The following is a 27,695-nucleotide window of genomic DNA, read 5'->3' on the forward strand; positions in this document are numbered from 1 at the left end:
CCTGGTTTCCTCCAGGGTTTCTCCTCAAATGACTCCATGTCCACCTCCAGTACTGGGACTCCATTGATGTTGCCCGGGGCCTCCAGATCCACACCCTTCAACTTGTTCCCTACTAGAAAGAAACATTTATAATATATATCAGTATTAAAATATACTGAGACATTTAGTAAATCAATAAAAATAGCATCAACTACATTTACACCTTCTAATTCCACTTAACTGCCCCAATACATGGTGGAATGGACACGTCAAGACATGGTGGTGGAATGGACACATCAAGACATGGTGGAATGGACACATCAAGACATGGTGGAATGGACACATCAAGACATGGTGGTGGAATGGACACATCAAGACATGGTGGAATGGACACATCAAGACATGGTGGAATGGACACATCAAGACATGGTGGAATGGACACATCAAGACATGGTGGAATGGACACATCAAGACATGGTGGTGGAATGGACACGTCAAGACATGGTGGTGGAATGGACACATCAAGACATGGTGGAATGGACACATGTGGCAGCAGGTAGCTTAGTGGTTAAGAGCGCTGTGCCAGTAACCGAAAGGTCGCTGGTTCTAATCCCCGAGCCGACTACGTGAAAAATCTGTCGATGTGCCCTTGAGCAAGGCACTTAACCCTAATTGCTCCTGTAAGTCGCTCTGGATAAGACACACATATCAATACATGGTGGTGGGAATGGACACATATCAATACATGGTGGTGGGAATGGACACATATCAATACATGGTGGTGGGAATGGACACATATCAATACATGGTGGTGGGAATGGACACATATCAATACATGATGGTGGGAATGGACACATATCAATACATGGTGGTGGGAATGGACACATATCAATACATGGTGATGGGAATGGACACATATCAATACATGGTGGTGGGAATGGACACATATCAATACATGGTGGTGGGAATGGACACATATCAATACATGGTGGTGGGAATGGACACATATCAATACATGGTGGTGGGAATGGACACATATCAATACATGGTGGTGGGAATGGACACATATCAATACATGGTGGTGGGAATGGACACATATCAATACATGGTGGTGGGAATGGACACATATCAATACATGGTGGTGGGAATGGATTCCCAGTACTGGCCTGGACATGGCGGTGGGACATATCATTACATAGTGGTAGAATGGACACATATATTAGCCTGTACGATACATTTTCCACTCCATGTGGGCCTATGTAAAGTCAAGTGCATAGGACAGGTGGTGGACGGGAGTACCTGTTCCGTAGGGTCTGGCTCCTGCTGTCTTTATGTTCAGGTTAACAGGAGCCACTCCATACGTTCTACAACAACAAAACCAGACATGTCAACATCAACATCACAATACAACGCTACAGCGTCAAAGGCTGTGAAATACAATAGATGAATTCAGGCTCCTCAGCTGTACTTGAGACCCCTTATCTGGGAATAATAAGGTCAGATCGGCTTAGACATTATGGGTGAACTATCCCTTTAAAGACATTACGGGTGAACTATCCCTTTAAAGACATTATGGGAGAACTATCCCTTTAAAGACAGTAGGGTGAACTATCCCTTTAAAGACATCACGGGTGAACTATCCCTTTAAAGACATTACGGGTGAACTATCCCTTTAAAGACATTACGGGAGAACTATCCCTTTAAAGACATTATGGGAGAACTATCCCTTTAAAGGCATCACGGGTGAACTATCCCTTTAAATACATCACAGGTGAACTATCCCTTTAAATACATCACAGGTGAACTATCCCTTTAAAGACATTACGGGTGAACTATCCCTTTAAATACATCACAGGTGAACTATCCCTTTAAAGACATTACGGGTGAACTATCCCTTTAAAGACATCACGGGTGAACAATCCCTTTAAAGACATTACGGGTGAGCTATCCCTTTAAAGACATCACAGGTGAACTATCCCTTTAAAGACATCACGGGTGAACTATCCCTTTAAAGACATCACGGGTGAACTATCCCTTTAAAGACATCACGGTGAACTATCCCTTTAAAGACATTACGTGTGAACTATCCCTTTAAAGACATCACGGGTGAACGATCCCTTTAAAGACATCACGGGTGAACTATCCCTTTAAAGACATTACGGGTGAACTATCCCTTTAAAGACAGTAGGGTGAACTATCCCTTTAAAGACAGCAGGGTGAACTATCCCTTTAAAGACAGTAGGGTGAACTATCCCTTTAAAGACAGCAGGGTGAACTATCCCTTTAAAGACACATACGTGTACTGTGGGGCTCCGGTCTTGATGTCTCCGATGGTGACACGAACATCATCGTCATCATCGTCACTGTCGCTATCACTGTCATCATCTCCTGGCTCCTTCTCCTGAGAGAGAGAGGGGGAGAAGTGCGAGAGATGGAAAAAGAGGGGGGGGGGGAGAAGGGTTAGGAGAGAGAAACAAACAGACAGATGGAGAGAAATTAAAAAGAGACAGAGATGAAAAAAAGACAGAGAGACTAGAAACCACATCAGAACCCATCTCCTTTACACATAACACAGCACGGCCTGGAGTGTTTCCAGACCAGGAGAAACTCCAGGCCGTACTTAAAACACAAATCCCAAGTCATCCCGCCTCGCACATACAACGATAGGAGAAACACTGCACCTCGGTCCCAAATGGCACCCTATACCCTTTATAGTGCACTACTCTGGTCAACAGTAGTGCACTACAGGGGAATAGGGTGCCTTTTGGGACCGACTGGAGCAGAGGTCTTACCTGAGCTTCCACTCCGTTGCCCGTAGTAACCGCCTCATCTGACTCTGGAGCAGGAGCACTGAGGATGGAAATATCATCAACACATTCAGACTGGAGCACTGAGGATGGAAATATCATCAACACATTCAGACTGGAGCACTGAGGATGGAAATATCATCAACACATTCAGACTGGAGCACTGAGGATGGAAATGTCATCAACACATTCAGACTGGAGCACTGAGGATGGAAATATCATCAACACATTCAGACTGGAGCACTGAGGCTGGAAATATCATCAACACATTCAGACTGGAGCACTGAGGATGGAAATATCATCAACACATTCAGACTGGAGCACTGAGGATGGAAATATCATCAACACATTCAGACTGGAGCACTGAGGATGGAAATATCATCAACACATTCAGACTGGAGCACTGAGGATGGAAATGTCATCAACACATTCAGACTGGAGCACTGAGGATGGAAATATCATCAACACATTCAGACTGGAGCACTGAGGATGGAAATATCATCAACACATTCAGACTGGAGCACTGAGGATGGAAATATCATCAACACATTCAGACTGGAGCACTGAGGATGGAAATATCATCAACACATTCAGACTGGAGCACTGAGGATGGAAATATCATCAACACATTCAGACTGGAGCACTGAGGATGGAAATATCATCAACACATTCAGACTGGAGCACTGAGGATGGAAATATCATGGACACATTCAGACTGGAGCACTGAGGATGGAAATATCATCAACACATTCAGACTGGAGCACTGAGGATGGAAATATCATCAACACATTCAGACTGGAGCACTGAGGATGGAAATATCATCAACACATTCAGACTGGAGCACTGAGGATGGAAATATCATCAACACATTCAGACTGGAGCACTGAGGATGGAAATATCATCAACACATTCTGACACATCCTGTAGACAATACAACTGAGAAGTGGAGACAACTCAGTAACACGTTTAGACACAAACGGGTGGAAACTCACCTGACAGCTGCGGTTAGTTTGGCCTCTTCCTCCTCAGCTTTCTCATCATCATCTAGAAGGGAAACACCCATTCATTAACTAACGGTAAAAGGTCAACAATAAGTCACAGATTACAATATCTACCTAGTTATATAACTTACATAGCTAGCAAGGTAGCCACGCTTGTTCTTTCAGATGATAAATGCAAACTAACCATTCTGCAAGTAGCTAGCTAGCTAACGTTATATCCAATGCTTCTGTCCATTGTATTTTCCACATAACGGTAGCTAGCTGGCTAACTACAAACTGAGCAAAGTGCAATCCTGAAGGATATGCTGTAACGTTGGCTTGATTGCATGTTTACAATGAAGCTAGGCCAAGACACATGCAGCACCACGGCTTATGCGTTAGCTAGCTACAGTAACTACTTTGCTAATTAGCTAGCAAATGTGCTAACGCTTTGCAATTGTAGCTAGTTGCATGTGCCTTAGTTATAACTCGAACAACTTAGCTAATGTTTTATTCATTGTAACACCTCTTTACCTCCGTAGAGCCACTCTTCTTCCTCGTCTCCGGCTTCTCCGGCATCTCCCGCACTCGCGTCGGCCGGGGTTGTTTTGTCTGCCGCCTCTTCCGCAGACATCTTCTTTAGCAAGTGGTAAGAAAGTGCCTTTCACGAAGATCGCAACTCTGTTTTCCAGCTAGCTAGCTAGCTAACGAAACAACCCGGATAGTAGTAAATGCACAAGACAAAGTTTCAAAACAGCACAAGTCGACATAAATTATTGTACTATCTTGAAACGCGGAAAATATCCACTTCATACATTTTGATCTCGACGAGCGAGCGGCGGACAGTGTGCCCGGAAGTAATCCTTCTCCAGAGGGCACTCGAACTGTGTTCCTATTGGTCTAGCGAACTGTGTTCCTATTGGTCTAGCGAACGGTGTTCCTATTGGTCTAGCGAACTGTGTTCCTATTGGTCTAGCGAACTGTGTTCCTATTGGTCTAACGAACTGTGTTCCTATTGGTCTAGCGAGAATATGTTCGCGGACATCAAAATCGTACGGTTCATGCGCATTTGGCGCGCGAAGTCGAATGGAGTAACGTTTTATAGACGCAAGAGGGCGACATAATATCAATCATAATTTTTTTTGGGGGGGCGTCGCATGAAGTTGTTTTTATTATTGAAGGACAACGCAGCACACCACTCCCTCCCTGGAATACATCTCCTTGTTATTTTGTTTCATCACAACAATTATGTGTTGATAAATACACCATTGGTGACTACATTGTGGACAATCTATTCTGCTATTGTTGTATACGCTATACCCGTATGCTAATCCTGTATACACTTTTTATAGCGTCCCACACAAACATGCAAGACTCCCTTTAATAGACTGTAGCTGTTCTCCCCTGCCCTGACACCAGTGTTAGTAACAGACATAGGAAGGCATAGAGACGACATAGAGACTACATAAGGAGACATAGTGAGACCTGGGGCCTGTTGCACAAAAGTAGAATTAAGACATCCGGGATAAATGACTCAGCTGAGCTCAATGAAGCCAAAACATGTGCGTCCAGGCTTAATTGGTTGCACAAAGACCAAGCCAGGATGAGCAGACACGGATTCATTAAGCCAGGTGAAACCAATCCTGGATAGGTGCGCGCTCACGGCTCACTCAAATAGACCCCGCCACAGATCACAGATTAACTGATTTACCATGGCAACTAGAGCCGCGTACTTTTCCCCGTCGGAAGCACAAATCCTCATGGAGGCATACGAGGAGGTAAAAGATATAATTAAGAAGAAAGGCAACACCGCCACAGTGATAAAGCAAAGAGAAAAAGCGTGGCAAAGTATTGCAGACCGCCTGAATGCGTAAGTAGTGCACAATTACACACTCACCGCTCCGCTGAAACATCACAATTACAATTCAAATATTTAATTCACATCCCCAAAAATGCAGTTGTACTGTAATTATGAAACAGTTAAATTTTTAATTGAAATGCACTGCAGATATGAGTGAAATTGTGTAAAGTAACTCCATCACACTGTATAAAGCTATGATAAATTTTTTGATATTTTTACTGAAAACAAGACAAAAATACCAAGTAATTTTTTGCAGTGTGACTCCATTAAATGTGTGTGTGTGTGTGTGTGTGTGTGTGTGTGTGTGTAGATTAAACATGAACGGGCCAAAACGGACATGGCAGCAGGTCAAAATCAAATACAAGAACATTCTGCAGAATGGTATGGTCCCTGACTAATATTTAACAAAGCACAAGCATATATTGTACCCAGAAGGTGCCTGCTCACACATTGTCTGTACTGTTTTAGCAGTGAAAAAGAATACCCACAGACAAGGCACGGGTGGTGGGTCACCAAAGGCTGACCTTACCCCAGCAGAGGACATGGCCTTGGAGCTAAATAAAGGCAGGCCCGTCTTAGAGGGGATCCCTGGGGGGAAAGAGACGAGCATAGGTTCCTCCCAAGATGCCACCCGCTTCATTCAAGGTATGTCCTTCCATCTCTACATGGGATACAACCACATTCATATTGAATCAATTTGGACTGTCTGACTTTGGTTTACCTATTGCCTTGCAGTGTCTGGCAGCACTGTGTTCCTGTTAGAGCCACCAGCACAAGCACCAGACGATGCTGATCCAGTGAGTACTCCATCAAAGGCATACTGTAGGCCTGGCATGTCTTGTCTACTAGCTTCAATATGAATCCGATTAAATGTGATAGGGTGAAGGCCCCAGTGCAGCAGCAACAGCACATGATGGAGACGATGATGAGGAGGAGACATCTCTCTGGATTCCAGAAGGCATGAGGTATCATGTTAAGACTGTGAAAGTACTATTTACTCTACAATGGTGAGGAGTCCTCATCAAAATCAAAAAATCTAATTTCTTTTACAGGACCCAGATGCTATACAGTGGGAAAACCAGCCTGGCAACATAGTGCGTATTAATAAAAGGACACCACATCCTGCCAAATTCCAGCTGCGCTAATTGTATTGTGTTCACAGAGCTCACAAGCTATCAGAAAGTTGTATGGCAACCACCTCCGGCGCCAAATAGAACTGGCAGACATAGACATTCAGTACAAGAAGAAAAAGATGGAAAATCTTGCACTGGAGTCCGAAATAAAAAAGAGGACAATTAGGAAACTGGACCTTGAAATAAAAAAACTTGAGAGGGAGGTGAGATATGCCTTCAATGTACACTGTATGCTAACTGTAACACAAATGTATTAATCATTATTTTTCTTTCCTCCCCCAGCTCCAAGAAGATGACACAGCTCAAAATAAAAATTAGGTATATTCTCGTAAAGTCAAGTGAGCCATGACATATGAGCTCTTATTGTGAGCACACAGGACGGTGGCATCTTTCTAAGGTTTTTTTATTTTCCCAGCAATCAGTACAACCAAGTCATCGTTATAAGGCATCGCCCTCTTTGCCCACCCCCAGCACCAGGTGTGGCCACTAGCCTATATGAAGGCCCAAAATTGTGTGTTCCTTTCTGCTCTGACAATGGCATGCCCATTCGTGCGAGATGTGGTGGATGAAGAAGCACTTGTGCTGAGGAGAGCCTTCAGGCGAGAAAGGGTCTTCAGGGACCGGTTGGACCCACTGGCCTTCCCTGATGACCATCTATATGAAAGATACAGGTTTTCTGCAGATGGCATCAGGTATCTATGCAGACTACTGGGTCCCAGGATTAAGCACCGCACTGCACGGAGCCATGCACTGAGTGTGGAGCAAATGGTTTGTGTGGCCTTGCGCTTTTTTGCTAGTGGAGCCTTCCTGTACTCAGTGGGGGATGCAGAACAGCTGAACAAGGCCACAATTTGCCGCACAATAAGGAGTGTGTGTCTGGCTATCAAAGCATTAGCAGATGTCTTCATCTCCTTCCCTGGCCACAGAAGACTCTGTGACATCAAAGAGGAGTTCTATAGGATTGCAGGTAAGAGGATCTACAAATTACAGGACAACTGTTAACACATAGTAGGATACTCATTACTTTGTGTGACAGGTTTCCCCAATGTCATTGGTGCAGTGGACTGCACACACATAAGGATAAAAGCCCCCTCAGGTGCCCATGAGGCCGATTTTGTGAATAGGAAATCCTTTCACAGCATTAATGTTCAGGTGAACATAACTTTTGATATTGTCCATTGACGAACACTCTGCATTGCCAGTGATGTGCATTGATTGGTGTAATATTCCTCATCTTATGATTTCAGATGGTCTGCAATGCTGACTGTGTGATCAGCAATGTTGTGGCAAAATGGCCTGGCTCAGTCCATGACTCCAGAATCTTTCGGGCCTCTGAAATCTATCAGTGCCTATCACAAGGTAAGCCACACAACCCCTATTTATAACCATCATGGCTGTGTCAAGAATATCACTGTGTTTATGAGGTAGTAATGATGAGATTTTGTGTTGACAGGTGAATTCTCTGGTGTGTTGCTGGGAGACAGGGGTATGGCTGCCAGCCTTTTCTCCTGACACCTTTCACAGACCCCCAGGAAGCACAGCAGGCCTACAACCATGCCCATGCCAGGACCAGGGCCAGAGTTGAAATGACCTTTGGACTCCTGAAGGCACGCTTTCACTGCCTTCACAAATTAAGGGTCAGCCCTGTTAGGGCATGTGATATTACTGTGGCTTGTGCTGTCCTCCACAATGTGGCCTGCCTGAGGAAGGAGAGGGCCCCCAGAGTGCCACCAGCCATGGACTGGGACAATCCGGCAATCTTCCCTGATGACGACAGTGGTCGGCTGCTGAGGGACCAATATGTGTTGAATTATTTTAGTTAGTATGTGTGCTTTCAATTTTGGTTAAATATGTCCTGCGGTGGCAGAGGAATTTGGGTTTTTTGGGTTCGTTTTTTTTACGAATTTGGCCTCTTATGATGTTTGTGCGGTATACTGTGTGTAATACAAGGCTGCAGGGAGGCTACTGCATCCATTCATTTGTCTGTTCAGTTGATGTGTATGGATTTGTCCTGCATTTATTTTAGTGTGCAGACATGCAGGGTGTGTTATATACAGACCTTTGAATGTGTATGTATCATTTTGTATAATATGCTTGGATTCTGTGCTTTCCATCTTGTAGAGTCACTGTGACTTCAGTTTCGAAAGGAGCTGATGGTTTACCTGCTTTGTTTTGTCCTTATTCAATAAAGGAACATAATGTTACACATTGTGTTTTTATATTCATATGGAATGTGTATTTGTTTATATGACAGAGTACTAGGGCCACACTGAAGAAAAAGGATAAAGTCATAAATTTATGAGGCTGGTTCTTTCTGCAGAAAAGCTACATATTGTTTTTACAGTTTTGATACTTATGACAATGTGATACTTAATATTCTGGCACATCAGCATGTCTTTGTTTATGAAACCATACTGAAGTACAATTTCACGAAATGCCCCACATCTGTCATTTTAACAACTGTCCTCCTTTAAAACAACTGGTTACAATATTATGACTTGTGTTTTTTTTTCCCCTCTGTGGCCCTAATATTCTATCATTTTATATATAGCCTTATAGTCTATGGGAAACTGTAAATTATCTAATGATAGCAACATCATCTAAAAATCATTTTTTATCCAAAATCATTGAAATTAATGATCACAAACGTTTAAATAATGACAGTGGGTCTAGTTATATGTGATAACAATGTATAGTGAGCAGTGAAATAACTATTGGTTTCCATTTGTGGTGACTGCTGACTGACATTAGGGATGAGATTAAATAGATCCTGGAATTTAGCCTGGTCTGGAGCAGGCTAGCTCCACAGAATAAATCTCCATGGTAATTTATACCATAACATATCCTCCTGCCCCCTATCCATCTTTAGTGCAACCGGATTACGGATCAATTGAGCCAGGATCACCAAGATATCCTGGCTTAATCCCTTATCCTAGTTTTGTGCAACAGGCCCCAGGTACTTAGGCCAGGTGTTAGTCAGACAGTCAGAGACACAAAAAGAATACATTGAGACTACATTATAAACCATAAGGGATACATAGAGACTACATTAGAAGACATAGACTACATTAGAAGCCATAAGGGATACATAGACTACATTAGAAGCCATAAAGGATACATAGACTACATTAGAAGCCATAAGGGATACATAGACTACATTAGAAGCCATAAGGGATACATAGACTACATTAGAAGCCATAAGGAATACATAGACTACATTAGAAGCCATAAGGGATACATAGACTACATTAGAAGCCATAAGGAATACATAGACTACATTAGAAGCCATAAGCGATACATAGGCTACATTAGAAGCCATAAGGAATACATAGACTACATTAGAAGACATAAGGAATACATAGACTACAGTTAAAGTCGGAAGTTTACATACACTTAGGTTGGAGTCATTAAAAGTTGTTTTTCAACCACTCCATACATTCTTTGTTAACAAACTATAGTTTTGGCAAGTCGGTTAGGACATCTACTTTGTGCATGACACAAGTAATTTTTCCAACAATTGTTTACAGACATATAATTTCACTTATAATTCACTGTATCACAATTCCAGTGGGTCAGAAGTTTACATACAGTAAGTTCACTGTGCCTTTAAACAGCTTGGAAAATTCCAGAAAATGATGTCATGGCATTAGAAGCTTCTGATAGGCTAATTGACATCATTTGAGTCAAGGTGTACCTGTGGAGGTATTTCAAGGCCTACCTTCAAACTCAGTGCCTCTTTGTTTGACATCATGGGAAAATCAAAAGACCTCAGAAAAATAATTGTAGACCTCCACAAGTCTGGTTCATCCTTGGGAGCAATTTCCAAATGCCTGAAGGTACCACGTTCATCTGTTCAAACAATAGTACGCAAGTATAAACACCATGGGACCACGCAGCCGTCATACTGCTCAGGAAGGAGACGCGTTCTGTTTCCTAGAGATTAACGTACTTTGGTGCGAAAAGTGCAAATCAATCCCAGAACAACAGCAAAGGACTTTGTGAAGATGCTGGAGGAAACAGGTACAAAAGTATTTATATCCACAGTAAAACGAGTCCTATTTCGACATAACCTGAAAGGCCGCTTAGCAAGGAAGAAGCCACTGCTCCAAAACTGCCATAAAAAAGCCAGACTACGGTTTGCAACTGCACATGGGGACAAAGATCGTACTTTTATGAGAAATATCCTCTGGTCTGATGAAACAAATATATAACTGTTTGGCCATAATGCCATCGTTATGTTTGGAGGAAAAAGGGGGTAGCTTGCAAGCCGAAGAACACCATCCCAACCGTGAAGCAAGGGGGTGGCAGCATCATGCTGTGGGGGTGCTTTGCTGCAGGAGGGACTGGTGCACTTCACAAAATAGATGGCATCATGAGGAAGGAAAATTATGTGGATATATTGAAGCAACATCTCAAGACATCAGTCAGGAAGTTATAGCTTGGTCGCAAATGGGTCTTCCAAATGGACAATGACCCCCAAGCATACTTCCAAAGTTGTGCCAAAATGGCTTAAGGACAACAAAGTCAAGGTATTTGAGTGGCCATCACAAAGCCCTGACCTCAATACTGTAGAACATGTGTGGGCAGAACTGAAAAAGTGTGTGTGAGGAAGTTACACCAGCTCTGTCAGGAGGAATGGACCAAAATTCACCCAATGTATTGTGGGAAGCTTGTGGAATTGGCCACCTAATGTGTTTGCCATCTCTCTGATGGGTTTGTTTTGATTTTTCAGCTTTATGATGTCTTGCTTCACTGGCAGTGACAGCTCTTTGGACTTCATATTGAGGGTTAACGGCAACAGATTCCAAATGCAAATGCCTGAAACTTGAAATCAACTCTAGACCTTTTTATCTGCTTCCTTGTAAATGAACTAATGTGGGAATAACACGCACCTGGTCATGGAACAGCTGAGCAGCCAATTGTCCAATTACTTTTCAGTTCATATTCATTATTCAAAATTTCAACTCCAACATGCTGTGGTAGACAGCTGAACTACTAATAACTTGGTCAATGTCCAAATATCTATGGACCTGACAGTAAGTATTCAGACCCTTTACTCAGTAGTATGTTGAAGCACCTTTGGCAGCGATTGCAGCCTTGGGTATGACGCTACAAGCTTGGCACACCTGTGTTTGGGGAGTTTCTCCCATTCTTCTCTGCAGATCCTCTCAAGCTCTGTCAGGTTGGATGGGGAGCGTCGCTGCACAGCTATTTTCAGGTCTCTCCAGAGATGTTCGATCGGGTTCAAGTCCGGGCTCTGGCTGGGCCACTCAAGGACACTCCAAGACTTGTCCCTGAAGCCACTCCTGCGTTGTCTCGGCTGTGTGCTTAGGGTCGTTGTACTGTTTGGAAGGTGAACCGCCCCATTCTGAGGTCCTCTGGAGCAGGTTTTCATCAAGGATTTCTCTGTACTTTGCTCCTGTCGTCTTTCCCTCGATCCTGACTAGTCTCCCAGTTCCTGCTGCTGAAAAACATCCCACAGGTTTCCTCCAGACGTGACGCTTGGGAATCTTGTTTCTCATGATCTGAAAGTCCTGTCGTGCATTTTACTGAGGAGTGGCTTCCATCTGGCCATTCTACCATAAAGGCCTGATTGGTGGAGTCCTTCTGGAAGGTTCTCCCATCTCCACAGAGGAACTCTGGAGCTCTGTCAGAGTGACCATCGGGTTCTTGGTCACCTCCCTGACCAAGGCCCTTCTCCCCGATTGCTCAGTTTGGCCGGGCGGCCAATACATAAAGGCTACATTACAAGCCATAAGGGATACATAGAGACTACATAGGCATACATAAGGAATACATAGGGTGACATGGGTAGTGTGACCATGCTGGAGGTGTGTACTGTATTCTACAGTCTTCTATCAGGGTAGTGTGACCATGCATAACCTGCATATTTGCAGTGTTGACCCTTCTTTTTCCAAGACCTCTGCAATCCGCCCTGGCATGTTGTCAATTAACGTCTGGGTCACATCCTGACTGATGGCAGGCCATTCTTGCATAATCAAATCAAATCAAATCAAATTTTATTGGTCACATGCGCCGAATACAACAGGTGCAGACATTACAGTGAAATGCTTACTTACAGCCCTTAACCAACAGTGCATTTATTTTTAACAAAAAAAGTAAAAATAAAACAACAACAAAAAAAGTGTTGAGAAAAAAAGAGCAGAAGTAAAATAAAATAACAGTAGGGAGGCTATATATACAGGGGGTACCGGTGCAGAGTCAATGTGCGGGGGGCACCGGCTAGTTGAGGTAGTTGAAGTAATATGTACATGTGGGTAGAGTTAAAGTGACTATGCATAAATAATTAACAGAGTAGCAGCAGCGTAAAAAGGATGGGGTGGGGGGGCAGTGCAAATAGTCCGGGTAGCCATGATTAGCTGTTCAGGAGTCTTATGGCTTGGGGGTAGAAGCTGTTGAGAAGTCTTTTGGACCTAGACTTGGCACTCCGGTACCGCTTGCTGTGCGGTAGCAGAGAGAACAGTTTATGACTAGGGTGGCTGGAGTCTTTGACAATTTTGAGGGCCTTCCTCTGACACCGCCTGGTATAGAGGTCCTGGATGGCAGGAAGCTTGGCCCCAGTGATGTACTGGGCCGTACGCACTACCCTCTGTATTGCCTTGTGGTCGGAGGCCAAGCAGTTGCCATACCAGGCGGTGATGCAACCAGTCAGGATGCTCTCGATGGTGCAGCTGTAGAATTTTTTGAGGATCTGAGGACCCATGCCAAATCTTTTCAATCTCCTGAGGGGGAATAGGCTTTGTCGTGCCCTCTTCACAACTGTCTTGGTGTGTTTGGACCATGATAGTTCGTTGGTGATGTGGACACCAAGGAACTTGAAGCTCTCAACCTGTTCCACTACAGCCCCATCGATGAGAATGGGGGCGTGCTCAGTCCCCTTTTTTTTCCTGTAGTCCACAATCATCTCCTTTGTCTTGGTCACGTTGAGGGAGAGGTTGTTGTCCTGGCACCACACGGCCAGGTCTCTGACCTCCTCCCTATAGGCTGTCTCATCGTTGTCGGTGATCAGGCCTACCACTGTTGTGTCATCGGCAAACGTAATGATGGTGTTGAGTCGTACCTGGCCATGCAGTCATGGGTGAACAGAGAGTACAGGAGGGGACTGAGCACGCACCCCTGAGGGGCCCCCGTGTTGAGGATCAGTGTGGCAGATGTGTTGTTACCTACCCTTACCACCTGGGGGCGGCCCGTCAGGAAGTCCAGGATCCAGTTGCAGAGGGAGGTGTTTAGTCCCAGGATCCTTAGCTTAGTGATGAGCTTTGAGGGCACTATGGTGTTGAATGCTGAGCTGTAGTCAATGAATAGCATTCTCACGTAGGTGTTCCTCTTGTCCAGGTGGGAAAGGGCAGTGTGGAGTGCAATAGAGATTGCATCATCTGTGGATCTGTTGGGGCGGTATGCAAATTGGAGTGGGTCTAGGGTTTCTGGGATAATGCTGTTGATGTGAGCCATGACCAGCCTTTCAAAGCACTTCATGGCTACAGACGTCAGTGCTACGGGTCAGTAGTCATTTAGGCAGGTTATCTTAGAGTCCTTGGAGTTTGTCAGAATTTGTGGGTTTTTGTTTGTCCACCTGCCTCTTGAGGATTGACCACAAATTCTCAATGGGATTAAGGTCTGGGGGAGTTTCCTGGCCATGGACCCAAAACTCAGATGTTTTGTTCCCGAGCCACTTAGTTATCACTTTTGCCTTATGGCAAGGTGCTCCATCATGCTGGAAAAGGCATTGTTCGCCACCAAACTGTTCTTGGATGGTTGGGAGAAGTTGCTCTCTGAGGATGTGTTGGTACCATTCTTTATTCATGGCTGTGTTCTTAGGCAAAATTGTGAGTGAGCCCACTACCTTGGCTGAGAAGCAACCCCACACATGAATGGTCTCAGGATGCTTTACTGTTGGCATGACACAGGACTGATGGTAGCGCGCACCTTGTCTTCTCGGACAAGCTTTTTTCCGGTTGCCCCAAACAATCGGAAAGGGGATTCATCAGATAAAATGACTTTATCCCAGTCCTCAGCAGTCCAATCCCTGTACCTTTTGCAGAATATCAGTCAGTCCCTGATGTTTTTCCTGGAGAGAAGTGGCTTCCTCGCTGCCCTTCTTGACACCAGGCCATTCTCCAAAAGACTTTGCCCCACTGTGCGTGCAGATGCACTCACATCTGCCTGCTGCCATTCCTGAGCAAGCTCTGCACTGGTGGTGCCCCGATCCCGCAGCTGAATCAACTTTAGGAGACGGTCCTGGCGCTTGCTGGACTTTCTTGGGCGCCCTGAAGCCTTCTTCACAACAATTGAACCTCTCTCCTTGAAGTTCTTTATGATCCGATAAATGGTTGATTTAGGTGCAATCTTACTAGCAGCAATATCCTTGCCTGTGAAGCCCTTTTTGTGCAAAGCAATGATGATGGCACATGTTTCCTTTCAGGTAACCATGGTTAACAGAGGAAGAACAATGATTTCAAGCACCACTCTCCTTTTAAAGCTTCCAGTCTGTTATTCTAACTCAATCAGCATGACAGAGTGATCTCCAGCCTTGTCCTCGTCAACACTCTCACCTGTGTTAACGAGAGAATCACTCACATGATGTCAGCTGGTCCTTTTGTGGCAGGGCTGAAATGCAGTGGACATGTTTTTTGGGGATTAAGTTCATTTTCATGGCAAAGAGGGACTTTGCAATTAATTGCAATTCATCTGATCACTCTTCATAACATTCTGGAGTATATGCAAATTGCCATCATAAAAACTGAGGCAGCAGACGTTGTGAAAATTAATATTTGTGTCATTCTCAAAACTTTTGACCACGACTGTACACTATATATCTATAGCGATTTTTCTGTTGGTCTGTGTGTCGTTTGTTCGGTCGGTCGGTCCGTCAGTATGTTTTTGTCTGTCTGTCTATATCTGTGTGTCTGTCTGTATTAATTATCTCTCTCTCTCTTTATAGAGCTCTGTCCAGAATTCTGTCCACTACACTCCTGAGTGGCGCAGTGGTCTAAGGCACTGCATCGCAGTGCTAACTGTGCCACTAGAGATCCTGGTTCGAATCCAGGCTCTGTCGTGTCGGCCGCGACCGGGAGACTCATAGGCGGCGCACAATTGGCCCAGCGTCGTCCAGGGTAGGGGAGGGAATGGCCGGCAGGGATGTAGCTCAGTTGATAGAGCATGGCGTTTGCAACGCCAGGGTTGTGGGTTCGATTCCCACGGGGGGCCAGTATAAAAGATATGTATTCACTAACTGTAAGTCGCTCTGGATAAGAGCGTCTGCTAAATGACTAAAATGTAAAATGTACTGGCCTGCCATGCAGACTCTTAAAGGGGCCTGTTGGTCTTTATGTAGATACAGTCCCAGTGATGATGAGGATCACATATTATCTCATTGAGAAGGAGGATGTTGATAATGTTCAGTGGGGAATCTGGTAGACTGGATTACTGTAAAAGTACTATGATACATTTTAAAGGCGCTATGGAATAACTATCTTTAAAGTAATGACTCGGGACGACGGTTGTAATATGAAAGCTTATTTGAATAATACTTGACGTTACATTTGACCACTTTAGATTCTACAAAACTATCAAAGAAAGTTGCTAGCGAAAGCCAGGCTTATCACTTGTCACTTGCTCATAAGTGGAGCGTTTTCGTTCTCACTTCCACTTCCTGTCGCAAAGCATTCTGGTAATTGCAGTCTAAGACGCAATATGCAGAAATAGCTCCACCATTTGCATGGTCGCTAGATTTCAGATGGTTCATCTAAACAAGTCATGCAGAGTATAGAGAATCATTGTACCATCTGAACCACTGAAATATATTTTCAATAAAACCCATGTTTTTATTTAGTTTCAGCTGTTTGAAGCTAAAACAAAACCGAGAGTAAAAAAATGCCTAAACTAAAGTTACGGACGTGAAGCAGAGAAATAGCACACGTATCAGACTGGCTTTCAACCAGAAGACAGATCTATAACTGACGTGAATTTTGGTCGGGTCGCCCACAAAGCTACATATTGCGCTTTTAATTAGTTCGTGAGGAAGAGAATTCCAGACCGACATTGAGAAATTAATTTGGCAAATTACCTGGGTGTCTTGGATGTTGGAAATGTTAAAGGTACAGTTGGAAATCTGGTGGACTGGATTACTGGAAAGTACCATGGCTGTGTTTTCACAGGAAGCCCAATTATATATATATATATATTTTTTCACTCATTGGTCTTTTGACCAATCAGATAAGCTCTGAAAAAGATCCGATGTGAAAAGATCTGATGTGATTGGTCAAAATATCAGAATTGTGCTGCCTGTGTAAACGCAGCCTAGGAAACATTTTGAATGGCATTATTCTAGGTGAAATAGGCCCCACACACCACAGGAGGCTGGTGAAGGGAGGACGGTTGATTAAAAATGGCTGGAATCGAGTGAAAGGAATAGAAACCATATGTCTGATGTGTTTGATACCATTCCATTCATTCTGTCCTCCCAATTGAAGTGCCACCCCCTCTGCAAAACATTACTTAGTACTTGGTGGCAAAACCCTTGTTGGCAATCACAGAGGTCAGACGTTTCTTGTAGTTGGCCACCAGGTTTGCACACATCTCAGGAGGGATTTTGTCCCACTCCTCTTTGCAGATCTTCTCCAAGTCATTAAGGTTTCGAGGCTGACGTTTGGCAACTCAAACCTTCAGCTCCCCTCCACAGATTTTCTATGGGATTAAGGTCTGGAGACTGGCTAGGCCACTCCAGGACCTTAATGTGCTTCTTCTTGAGCCACTCCTTTGTTGCCTTGGCCGTGTGTTTTGGGTCATTGTCATGCTGGAATACCCATCCACGACCCATTTTCAATGCCCTGGCTGAGGGAAGGAGGTTCTCACCCAAGATTTGACGGTACATGGCCCCGTCCATCGTCCCTTTGATGCGGTGAAGTTGTCCTGTCCCCTTAGCAGAAAAACACCCCCAAAGCATAATGTTTCCCACCTCCATGTTTGACGGTGGGAATGGTGTTCTTGGGGTCATAGGCAGCATTCCTCCTCCTCCAAACACGGCGAGTTGAGTTGATGCCAAAGAGCTCCATTTTGGTCTCACCTGACCACAACACTTTCACCCAGTTCTCCTCTGAATCATTCAGATATTCATTGGCAAACTTCAGACGGGCATGTATATGTGCTTTCTTGAGCAGGGGGGACCTTGCGGGCGCTGCAGGATTTCAGTCCTTCACGGCGTAGTGTGTTACCAATTGTTTTCTTGGTGACTATGGTCCCAGCTGCCTTGAGATCATTGACAAGATCCTCCCGTGTAGTTCTGGGCTGATTCCTCACCGTTCTCATGATCATTGCAACTCCACGAGGTGAGATCTTGCATGGAGCCCCAGGCTGAGGGAGATTGACAGTTCTTTTGTGTTTCTTCCATTTGCGAATAATCACACCAACTGTTGTCACCTTCTCACCAAGCTGCTGGCGATGGTCTTGTAGCCCATTCCAGCCTTGTGTAGGTCTACAATCTTGTCCCTGAAATCCTTGGAGAGCTCTTTGGTTTTGGCCATGGTGGAGAGTTTGGAATCTGATTGATTGATTGCTTCTGTGGACAGGTGTCTTTTATACAGGTAACAAGTCTCCTGAGTGGCGCAGTGGTCTAAGGCGCTGCATCGCAGTGCTAGCTGTGCCACTAGAGATCCTGGTTCGAATCCAGGCTCTGTCGCAGCCGGCCGCGACCGGGAGACTCATGGGCGGCGCACAATTCGTCCAGGGTAGGGGAGGGAATGGCCGGCAGGGATGTAGCTCAGTTGATAGAGCATGGCGTTTGCAACGCCAGGGTTGTGGGTTCGATTCCCACGGGGGGCCAGTAGAAAAAAATAAAAATATATATGTATTCACTAACTGTAAGTCGCTCTGGATAAGAGCGTCTGCTAAATGACGTAAATGTAAATGTGAGATTAGGAGCACTCCCTTTAAGAGTGTGCTCCTAATCTCAGCTGTTACCTGTATAAAAGACACCTGGGAGCCAGAAATCTTTCTGATTGAGAGGGGGTCAAATACTTATTTCTGTCATTAAAATGCAAATCAATTTATAACATTTTGACATGTGTTTTTCTGGATTTTTTTGTTGTTATTCTGTCTCTCACTGTTCAAATAAACCTACCATTAAAATTATAGACTGATCATTTATTTGTCAGTGGGCAAACGTACAAAATCAGCAGGGGATCAAATACTTGTTTCCCTCACTGTACTATGCATTGTAATCAGTCTGTTTTGGGGTTTGCAGAGTCATTGTATATCATTGGTTACCCATCCTATCATGTTACCACACAGATATAACCGTCTAGCGTCCTTCTGCCAAACCTGGGTGTTGTCACAGGCCCTCTCTTGGTTACACTGCAAAACATCACTAAATCAAATCCTGAAATAAAAGAATAAAAACCCACTTTTACCAGATAGAATATGAATTTATGGGCTGAATACTTGTATTAAGTGTATGAAGACTTTATATGACGTAAATATGAACATATAATATAAAAACCTATACGTGTTGAACGCGACGACCGTGTTGAAATGGGAAGTTGTCTACATTTATAAGGAAGTAGTCTACATTATATAAGGAAGTAGAAGAACGGTCGAAGAAAGAGGTTTGTAGCATTCTTTTACAATTGAATGTAGAAAAGTGTTTTTGAGAAGTTAGACTATTATAGAGAGGTGATTTAGGGGGTAAAACATCCGCAGAATTGTAAAGTTATTACAATACTGATTTTAACTTTCATGATTGATCATTTTAGGCTTATATGTTGATTCATATTGATTAGCCTAATCAATATGATCCGATGTGATGTTATAGGCTATGAGGTAGGGAATGATTGTTATAGGCGATTGATACTACATTATCGTGATTACTATCCGCGTGATCCCCAAGACGGTCGAAACGTTCCGTTCTTTCAAATCCTGAAAGAAGACGTGCGTCGAATTTTGTAACACTGTTGCTGAAGAAACTAGTCCGTCTCGTCAAGTCGGTCAAGTAAAAGTGACATGCAACAATGGGCATATAAACGATGTAAATGTTGACTAAATCAGTGTTTCCCAAACTCGGTCCTGGGACCCCCCAAAAACCAACACGTGCAACCAGGGGGGCCACGGGACTGAGTTTGGGAAACCCTGGACTAAATCAAAGTTGAAAAATATTTCTGGTGATGCAGATCTGAAAGAGGGCGGTGGTCCGTTTTGGTCACTGCAGCTGCGCTGATATAGCGATCGGCGTCCCGATGCGCATTGAATCGTTGTCGACTTACCTTTTCTCTGAATGCAAGTCCCGGTGCACCGGGCGAGAAACTGTTCGCACCTCAAATGAACCCAAGCAGTGCATCGGTGTATTCACTAAACGATACGGGAGGGACCTACCTGAATTTGAAATCTCCTTGTCGTTTACCTACGGTTTGTACGGTGTGAACTATTGAGTACACCCCAGCTCAGGCTCAATCAAACTTTTCCATCTTTGGACATTTTCCTGCATAACAAACCAATACGTGTCACCTTGTAGGCTACTACTAAACCAGAACAAGAAACAGTGGTGTGTAGCCTGTATTCTCTTAAAGGGTTAGGAAGAAATACCTGTCAGCTATTTTAACTGTCTGCAATGTCTACTTGGTAAATGTTTATAATGTCTACTACCGTCTTTCAATGTCAACTGTAAAGTCGATGTCTGTAATGTCTTTTAGTTGTGTGTGGACCCCAGGTGTTATGGAGTCAGTTAATGGGGGATCCTACCAGGTAGACTAGCTGTTGTTATGGAGTCAGCTAATGGAGATCCAACCAGGTAGACTAGCTGTTGTTATGGAGTCAGCTAATAGAGATCCAACCAGGTAGACTAGCTGTTGTTATGGAGTCAGCTAATGGGGATCCAACCAGGTAGACTAGCTGTTGTTATGGAGTCAGCTAATGGGGATCCAACCAGGTAGACTAGCTGTTGTTATGGAGTCAGCTAATGGGGATCCAACCAGGTGGACTAGCTGTTGTTATGGAGTCAGCTAATGGGGATCCAACCAGGTAGACTAGCTGTTGTTATGGAGTCAGCTAATGGGGATCCAACCAGGTAGACTAGCTGTTGTTATGGAGTCAGTTAATGGGGATCCAAATCAAATTAATAACATATTGGACTGTGCATGTTTAAATGCAACATGAAGTCTCTGTTTGAACTTTGACCACAGACAGTAAAAGTGTTGTCATTGTTAATGTTCGGAAATATTGACTGTTCTGTTATTTCTTAGTGTAGCTAAGTGAGCTGTGACTCGAAAATGAGTCTCTCTGGGGGAGAGAGAGGAGGAGACCACTGCCTCTAAAATGAGTCTCTCTGGGGAGAGAGAGGAGGGGAGACCACTGCCTCTAAAATGAGTCTCTCTGGGGGAGAGAGGAGGGGACCACTGCCTCTAAAATGAGTCTCTCTGGGGGAGAGGAGGAGGGGACCACTGCCTCTAAAATGAGTCTCTCTGGGGGGAGAGAGAGGAGGGGACCACTGCCTCTAAAATGAGTCTCTCTGGGGAGAGAGAGGAGGAGACCACTGCCTCTAAAATGACTCATGACACCAGTTCTAAAAGGTAAGAGATTAATTGTAAAATATACAGTTCTCTTAAAAATATCAAACTAATGAAGAGAAAAGTGTTCCAAATTACATCAAATGTAGGCCTATATCATTCATTTAAAAGGCCAAACACAGATTTACCAATTGCAGACTGTAGCTTTAAAATAAACATCAGGACTTCTAGAGTTAAATTATACAGTTGTTGAAATGATGTAGATGAGGTACTGATGATATATTGATGAGGTGATCTGCCTCCCTGTTTTGTTCAGTGTCCAGAAGCCCAGAGCAGAGTCACCTGCCCCCAGCCTGCTATCAATGAAGAGTGATCAGCCACCTGCTTTCAGCCAGGAACCATTACCAGATGACAATAAGGAAGTGGAGAGTTTGGACAGTGAGGATGCATTAAAGATCACACACAACCTTCTGGACAGAAGAAGTAAGACTGTGTTTCATACAATATTACAAAGAACGGGACAAAGGCCCCTCTAACACACACACACACACACACACACACACACACACACACACACACAAACTTATGAGTCCCAACTCTCATTGTTTTCCTACAGGTCAAACTCTTCTGACAGTCCAACAAGACATTAAGGCTAAACTGAAACACAAGTATCAACACATATCTGAAGGAATTGGAAACCAAAGTCTGTTAAAGGACATCTACACAGAGGTCTACATCACAGAGGGTGGAAGTGGAGGGGTCAATAATGAACATGAGGTGAGACAGATAGAGATGGCATCCAAGAAACAAACCACACAAGAGACACCAATCAAATGCAACGACATCTTCAAGCCTTTAGCTGGACAAGACAAACCTATCAGAACTGTGCTGACAAAAGGAATCGCTGGCATTGGAAAAACAGTCTCTGTGCAGAAGGTTATCCTTGACTGGGCAGAGGGAAAAGCAAATCAGGACGTTCATTTCATGTTTCCTCTTCCTTTCCGTGATCTGAACCTGAAAAAGGACCAATACAGTCTGATGCAACTTCTTTCCCACTACTTCTCAGAGCTGAAAGAGATTGACAGCATTGAAGATGCTGAAACCAAAACTGTTTTCATTTTTGATGGTCTGGATGAGTGTCGACTTCCTCTAGACTTCAAAAACAATGAGAGGTGCTGTGATGTCACGAAGCCAACCTCAGTGGACGTGCTGCTGACAAACCTCATCAAGGGGAATCTGCTTCCCTCTGCTCTCCTCTGGATAACCTCACGGCCTGCAGCAGCCAATCAGATCCCACCTGAGTGTGTTGACCAGGTGACAGAGGTACGAGGGTTCAATGATCCACAGAAGGAGGAGTACTTCAGGAAGAAAATCACAGATCAGAATCTGGCCAATGAAATCATCAAACACATGAAGACATCAAGGAGCCTCCACATCATGTGCCACATGCCAGTCTTCTGTTGGATATCAGCCACTGTCCTTGAGATGATGCTGAAAGAGGCAGAGAAGGATGAAGTCCCCAAAACTCTGACCCAGATGTTCACACACTTCACGCTCATCCAAATCATTGTGAAGAACAGGAAGTACAACAAAGCCACAGAGACAAACCCAAAGGAACTGTCTCAGTCAGACAAAGAGATGATCCTGAAACTGGCAAAGCTGGCTTTCCAACAGCTGCAGAAGGGCAACCTGATCTTCTATGAGGAGGACCTGAGAGAGTGTGGCCTTGATGTCACAGAGGCATCAGAGTACTCAGCATTGTGTACAGAGATCTTTAAAGAAGAATCTGGGCTGAACCAAGAGAAGGTCTACAGCTTTGTGCATCTGAGCATTCAGGAGTTTCTAGCAGCAGTGCATGCTTTAGAATCATGTCTGGACAAGAAGGAAAATGTTTTTCCACCACTAGTGAGGATGAAGAGGAGGAGTCAATCCAGTTGTCTGACTTACACAGGAGAGCAGTGGACCAGGCCTTGAAGAGTGAGAATGGACACCTGGACCTGTTCCTCCGCTTCCTTCTGGGTCTCTCACTGGAGTCCAATCAGAATCTGTTACGAGGCCTTCTGACACAGACAGGAAGTACAACACAGAGCAATGAGGAAACAGTTGAGAGAACAGTCAGGTACCTTTCAGACAACATCAGAAGAGGAATCCTCACCAGAAAGGATAATCAACTTGTTCCACTGTCTGAATGAACTTGGTGCCAACTCTCTAGTTGAAGAAATGCAAACCTCCCTGCGATCAGGAACTCTTTCAGAAACAGAGCTAGAACCTCACCAATGTTCAGCCCCTGGCCTACCTGTTACTGATGTCAGAGGAGGTGCTGGAGGAGTTTGACCTGAAGACATACACCACATCAGAGGAAGGTTATCAGAGGTTGCTGCCGGTAGTGAAAACCTGCAAGAGAGCACTGTAAGTTCTGTTATTGAGTTGATGTATACAGTATCATTATTCTGAAGGATTTGTATATCTAACAGATGATCTCCTCTCTCCAGACTGGATAGCTGTACACTCACATATACATCCTGTGAGACTCTGGCCTCAGCTCTGCAGACACCAAACTCCCCCCTGAGAGAACTGGACCTCCGCTACAATGACCTGGGAGACAGAGGAGTGGAGCTGCTCTGTGTTGGACTAACCAGTCCACTCTGCAACATACAGACACTAGTGTGAGTAAATATCTTCAGTATCCACTGTGAGTGTTTATATTATGTATGTAGTTAGTATGTGTATGTTTTTAACATTATTTGAACATCTTGGTAAATATGCAGAAACATACATAAAATGTGATAAATATATCAAACTAAGGTTAAATATCTTGAGTGAGTTAGTATTTTTTGACATAGTTGGTATGTGTGTTATTGTTTAACATTATTTGAATTTGCATATTTAACATGCACAATATTTCCTCCAGATGACGTAAACACATATGAATTGTGAGATGGCTTCAGTCTGCAGACACCAAACCCTGAGAGAACTGTATTTCAGCTACAATGACCTGGGAGACAGAGGAGTGAGCTGCTGTTTGACCAACACCACTTTGCAACATACAGACACTAGTGTGAGTTAACTATCTTCTATCCACTGTGAGTGTTTATGTATGTAGTTAGTATGTGTATGTTTTTAACATTATTTGAACGTTTAGGAAATATGCAGAAACATACATAAAATGGAAAATATATCAAACTAAGGTAAATATCTTGAGTGAGTTAGTATGTTTTTAACATTGGTTAATCATGTGTCCTTCTGTTATTGTCTTAATGCATCTCATTATTCTTAAAGCTTTGCATATTTAACAGTGTATCGACATATCTCCTCTCTCCAGACTGTCTGACTGTAACTCACATATGAATCCTGTGAGACTCTGGCTTCAGCTCTGCAGACACCAAACTCCCCCCTGAGAGAACTGGACCTCAGCTACAATGACCTGGGAGACAGAGGAGTGGAGCTGCTCTGTGTTGGACTAACCAGTCCACTCTGCAACATACAGACACTAGTGTGAGTTAACTATCTTCAGTATTGTGAGTATATTATGAATGTACTATATACTGAACAAGAATATAAATGCAACATGCAACAATTTGAAAGGTTTTACTGAGTTACAGTTCAAATGAGGAAATCAGTCGAATTGAAATAAATTCATTAGGCCCTAATCAATGGATTTCACATAAATGGGAATTCAGATATGCATCTGTTGGTCAGCAGATACCAAAAAAAACAAGTATGGGTGTGTATCAGAAAACCAGTCCGTAAATGGACCACCATTTGCCTCATGCAGCGACACATCTCCTTCTCATAGAGTTGATCAGGCTGTTGATTGTGGCCTGTGGAATGTTGTCCCACTCCTCTTCAATGGCTGTGCCGAAGTTGCTGGAAACTGGAAGATGCTGTCGATCCAGAGCATCCCAAACATGCATGTCTGGTGAGTATGCAGTCCAATGGAGAACTGGGACATTTTCAGCTTCCAGGAATTGTGTACAGATCCTTGCGACACGGGCCGGCATTATCATGCTGAAACATGAGGTGATGGCGGCGGATGAATGGGTAACGACAATGGGCCTCAGGATCTGTCACGGTATCTCTGTGCATTCAAATTGACATGATAAATGTGATTGTGTTCGTTGTCCGTAGCGTTATGCCTGCCCATACCATAACCCCACCGCCACCATGGGGCACTCTGTTCATAACGTTGACATCAGCAAACCGCTTGCCCACACAATGCCATCACGACTCCATAAACGCTTCTGCCATCTTCCCGGTACAGTTGAAACCGGGATTCATCCGTGAAGAGCACACTTCTCCAGTGTGCCAGTGGCCATCGAAGGTGAGCATTTGCCCACAGAAGTTGGTTACGACGCCGAACTGCAGTCAGGTCAAGACCCTGGTGAGGATGACGAGCACGCAGATGAGCTTCCCTGAGACGGTTTCTGACAGTTTGTGCAGAAAGTATTTGGTTGTGAGAAACCCACAGTTAAATCAGCTGTCCTGGTGGCTTGTCTCAGAACATCCTGCAGGTGAAGAAGTCGGATGTGGAGGTCCTGGGCTGGCGTGGTTAATGTGGTCTGTGATTGTGAGGCCGGTTGGATGTACTGCCAAATTCTCAAAATGATGTTGGAGGCGGTTTATGGTAGAGAAATTAACATAAAATTCTCTAGCAACAGCTCTGGTGGACATTCCTGCAGTCATCATGCCAATTGCACGCTCCCTCAAAACTTGAGACATCTGTGGCATTGTGTTGTGTGACAAAACTGCACATTTCAGAGTGGCCTTTTATTGTCCCCAGCACAAGGTGCACCTGTGTAATGATCATGCTGTTTAATCAGCTTCTTGATATACCACACCTGTCAGGTGGATGGATTATCTTAAGCAAAGGAGAAATGCTCACTAACAGGGATCTAAACAAATTTATGCACAACATTTGAGAGAAATAAGCTTTTGTGCGTATGGAACATATCTGGGATCTTTTTATTTCAGCTCATGAAACGTGGGACCAACACTTTACATGTTGGGTTTATATTTCTGTTCAGTATAGTTAGTATGTGTATGTTTTTAACATTATTTTAACATTTTTGGGACATATCCAGAAACATACATAACATATATAAAACTAAGGTAAATATCTTGAGTGAGTTAGTATGTTTTAACATTGGTTAATCATGTGTCCTTCTGTTATTATCTTAATGCATCTCATTATTCTTAAAGCTTTGCATATTTAACAGTGTATCACTATATCTCCTCTCTCCAGACTGGCTGGCTGTGAACTCACATATGAATCCTGTAAGACTCTGGCCTCAGCTCTGCAGACACCAAACTCCCCCTGAGAGAACTGGACCTCAGCTACAATGACCTGGGAGACAGAGGAGTGGAGCTGCTCTGTGTTGGACTAACCAGTCCACTCTGCAACATACAGACACTAGTGTGAGTTAACTTTCTTCAGTATGAGTTATTATGTGGATGTTTTAGACATTTGTTAATCATGTGCTCTTCTGTCCTCTAGTCTAGGTCAGTGTGGTCTGACAGAGGGTTGCTGTTCAGATCTGGCCTCAGTCCTGAGTTCACCCAACTCACAACTGAAACAACTGGAGCTGAGAGACAATGACCTGCAGGACTCAGGAGTTACACTGCTGTCTGCTGGACTGGAGGATCCAGACTGTAAACTACACACACTGGGGTATGTACAGCTGTTTCAGTCAGGTCGGTACTGAGCTGAGTTACACTGCCCTCTGCTGGACTGGAGGATCGAGACTGTAAACTACACACACTGGGGGTAAGTACAGCTGTTTCAGTCAGGTCGGTACTGAGCTTAGTAAAACAAATACTCTGAACATCTGATGTTTCATCACAATGTTTGTCATGGACAAATGTATGGGTGTCCTACAAGATGATTGACACCAGTCCACCAACCTAGACAGCTGTTGTGTCTCTCTGTAGGCTGTCTGGCTGTCTGGTCACAGAGGAGGGCTGTGCTGCTCTGTCTTCAGCTCTGAGGTCAAACCCCTCCCACCTGAAAGAGCTGGACCTGAGCTACAATCACCCAGGAGACTCTGCAGGGGGACTGCTTTCAGCTGCTCTGGTGGATCCCACAGATAAACTGATGAAGCTGAAGTAAGTCAGAATAGATGTCCTAATAGTGTGAGCAGTGGTTGTGTCCTATGAAGTGTAGTAGGTTCAGTAACATGAGGACATGATGGTAGAATTAAGGGGACGTTTACCCAGCAGGCTTAGCACTCCAACACAGCATACGTCATCACCACATGAATACTCTTCTTCTGCATCTCTGATATCCTGTTGGAATTGTACTCTGTTCTGTATGCAGTAGGTAGGATAGAATACCTGTATGTCTCTAGTAATGAATTGTACTCTGTTCTGAATGCAGTAGGTAGGATAGAATACCTGTATGTCTCTAGTAATGAATTGTACTC

General features: G+C 44.0%; 2 protein-coding genes and 1 long non-coding RNA gene across 5 annotated transcripts in view; 2 read left to right on the forward strand and 1 right to left on the reverse strand.

The window, feature by feature from the left end:
• The window catches only part of fip1l1b (FIP1 like 1b (S. cerevisiae)), a 34,768-nt gene extending 30,140 nt beyond the window's left edge, over window positions 1–4,628 (reverse strand). For 2 of the 3 annotated variants that reach the window (XM_045211088.1, XM_045211086.1), the window contains exons 1-6: window positions 4,301–4,628; window positions 3,779–3,830; window positions 2,772–2,829; window positions 2,277–2,380; window positions 1,279–1,343; window positions 2–112 (exon numbers count right to left, since the gene is read on the reverse strand). In XM_045211088.1, coding sequence (XP_045067023.1) covers window positions 2–112; window positions 1,279–1,343; window positions 2,277–2,380; window positions 2,772–2,829; window positions 3,779–3,830; window positions 4,301–4,400 — 490 coding nt within the window. In that variant the 5' untranslated portion in view covers window positions 4,401–4,628. The remainder of the gene's footprint in view (window position 1; window positions 113–1,278; window positions 1,344–2,276; window positions 2,381–2,771; window positions 2,830–3,778; window positions 3,831–4,300) is intronic. The other variant, XM_045211087.1, reaches the window with a different exon arrangement.
• A 16,628-nt stretch (window positions 4,629–21,256) lies between these two features.
• On the forward strand, window positions 21,257–22,560 carry LOC121561644 (protein NLRC3-like; the record flags this gene model as incomplete). Its single annotated transcript, XM_045210697.1, has 3 exons — window positions 21,257–21,339; window positions 21,593–21,759; window positions 21,893–22,560. Coding segments are annotated over exons 1-3 (906 nt in total), but the record flags the coding sequence as incomplete, so codon positions are not given.
• A 1,338-nt stretch (window positions 22,561–23,898) lies between these two features.
• On the forward strand, window positions 23,899–27,242 carry LOC121561651. The gene is made up of 3 exons (XR_005999299.2): window positions 23,899–23,942; window positions 26,771–26,944; window positions 27,205–27,242. It is a non-coding gene; the product is annotated as an uncharacterized LOC121561651 (long non-coding RNA).
• Window positions 27,243–27,695: the final 453 nt, after the last annotated feature.

This window comes from Coregonus clupeaformis, chromosome 35, assembly GCF_020615455.1.
Source record: "Coregonus clupeaformis isolate EN_2021a chromosome 35, ASM2061545v1, whole genome shotgun sequence".
Taxonomy (NCBI): Eukaryota; Metazoa; Chordata; class Actinopteri; order Salmoniformes; family Salmonidae; genus Coregonus; species Coregonus clupeaformis.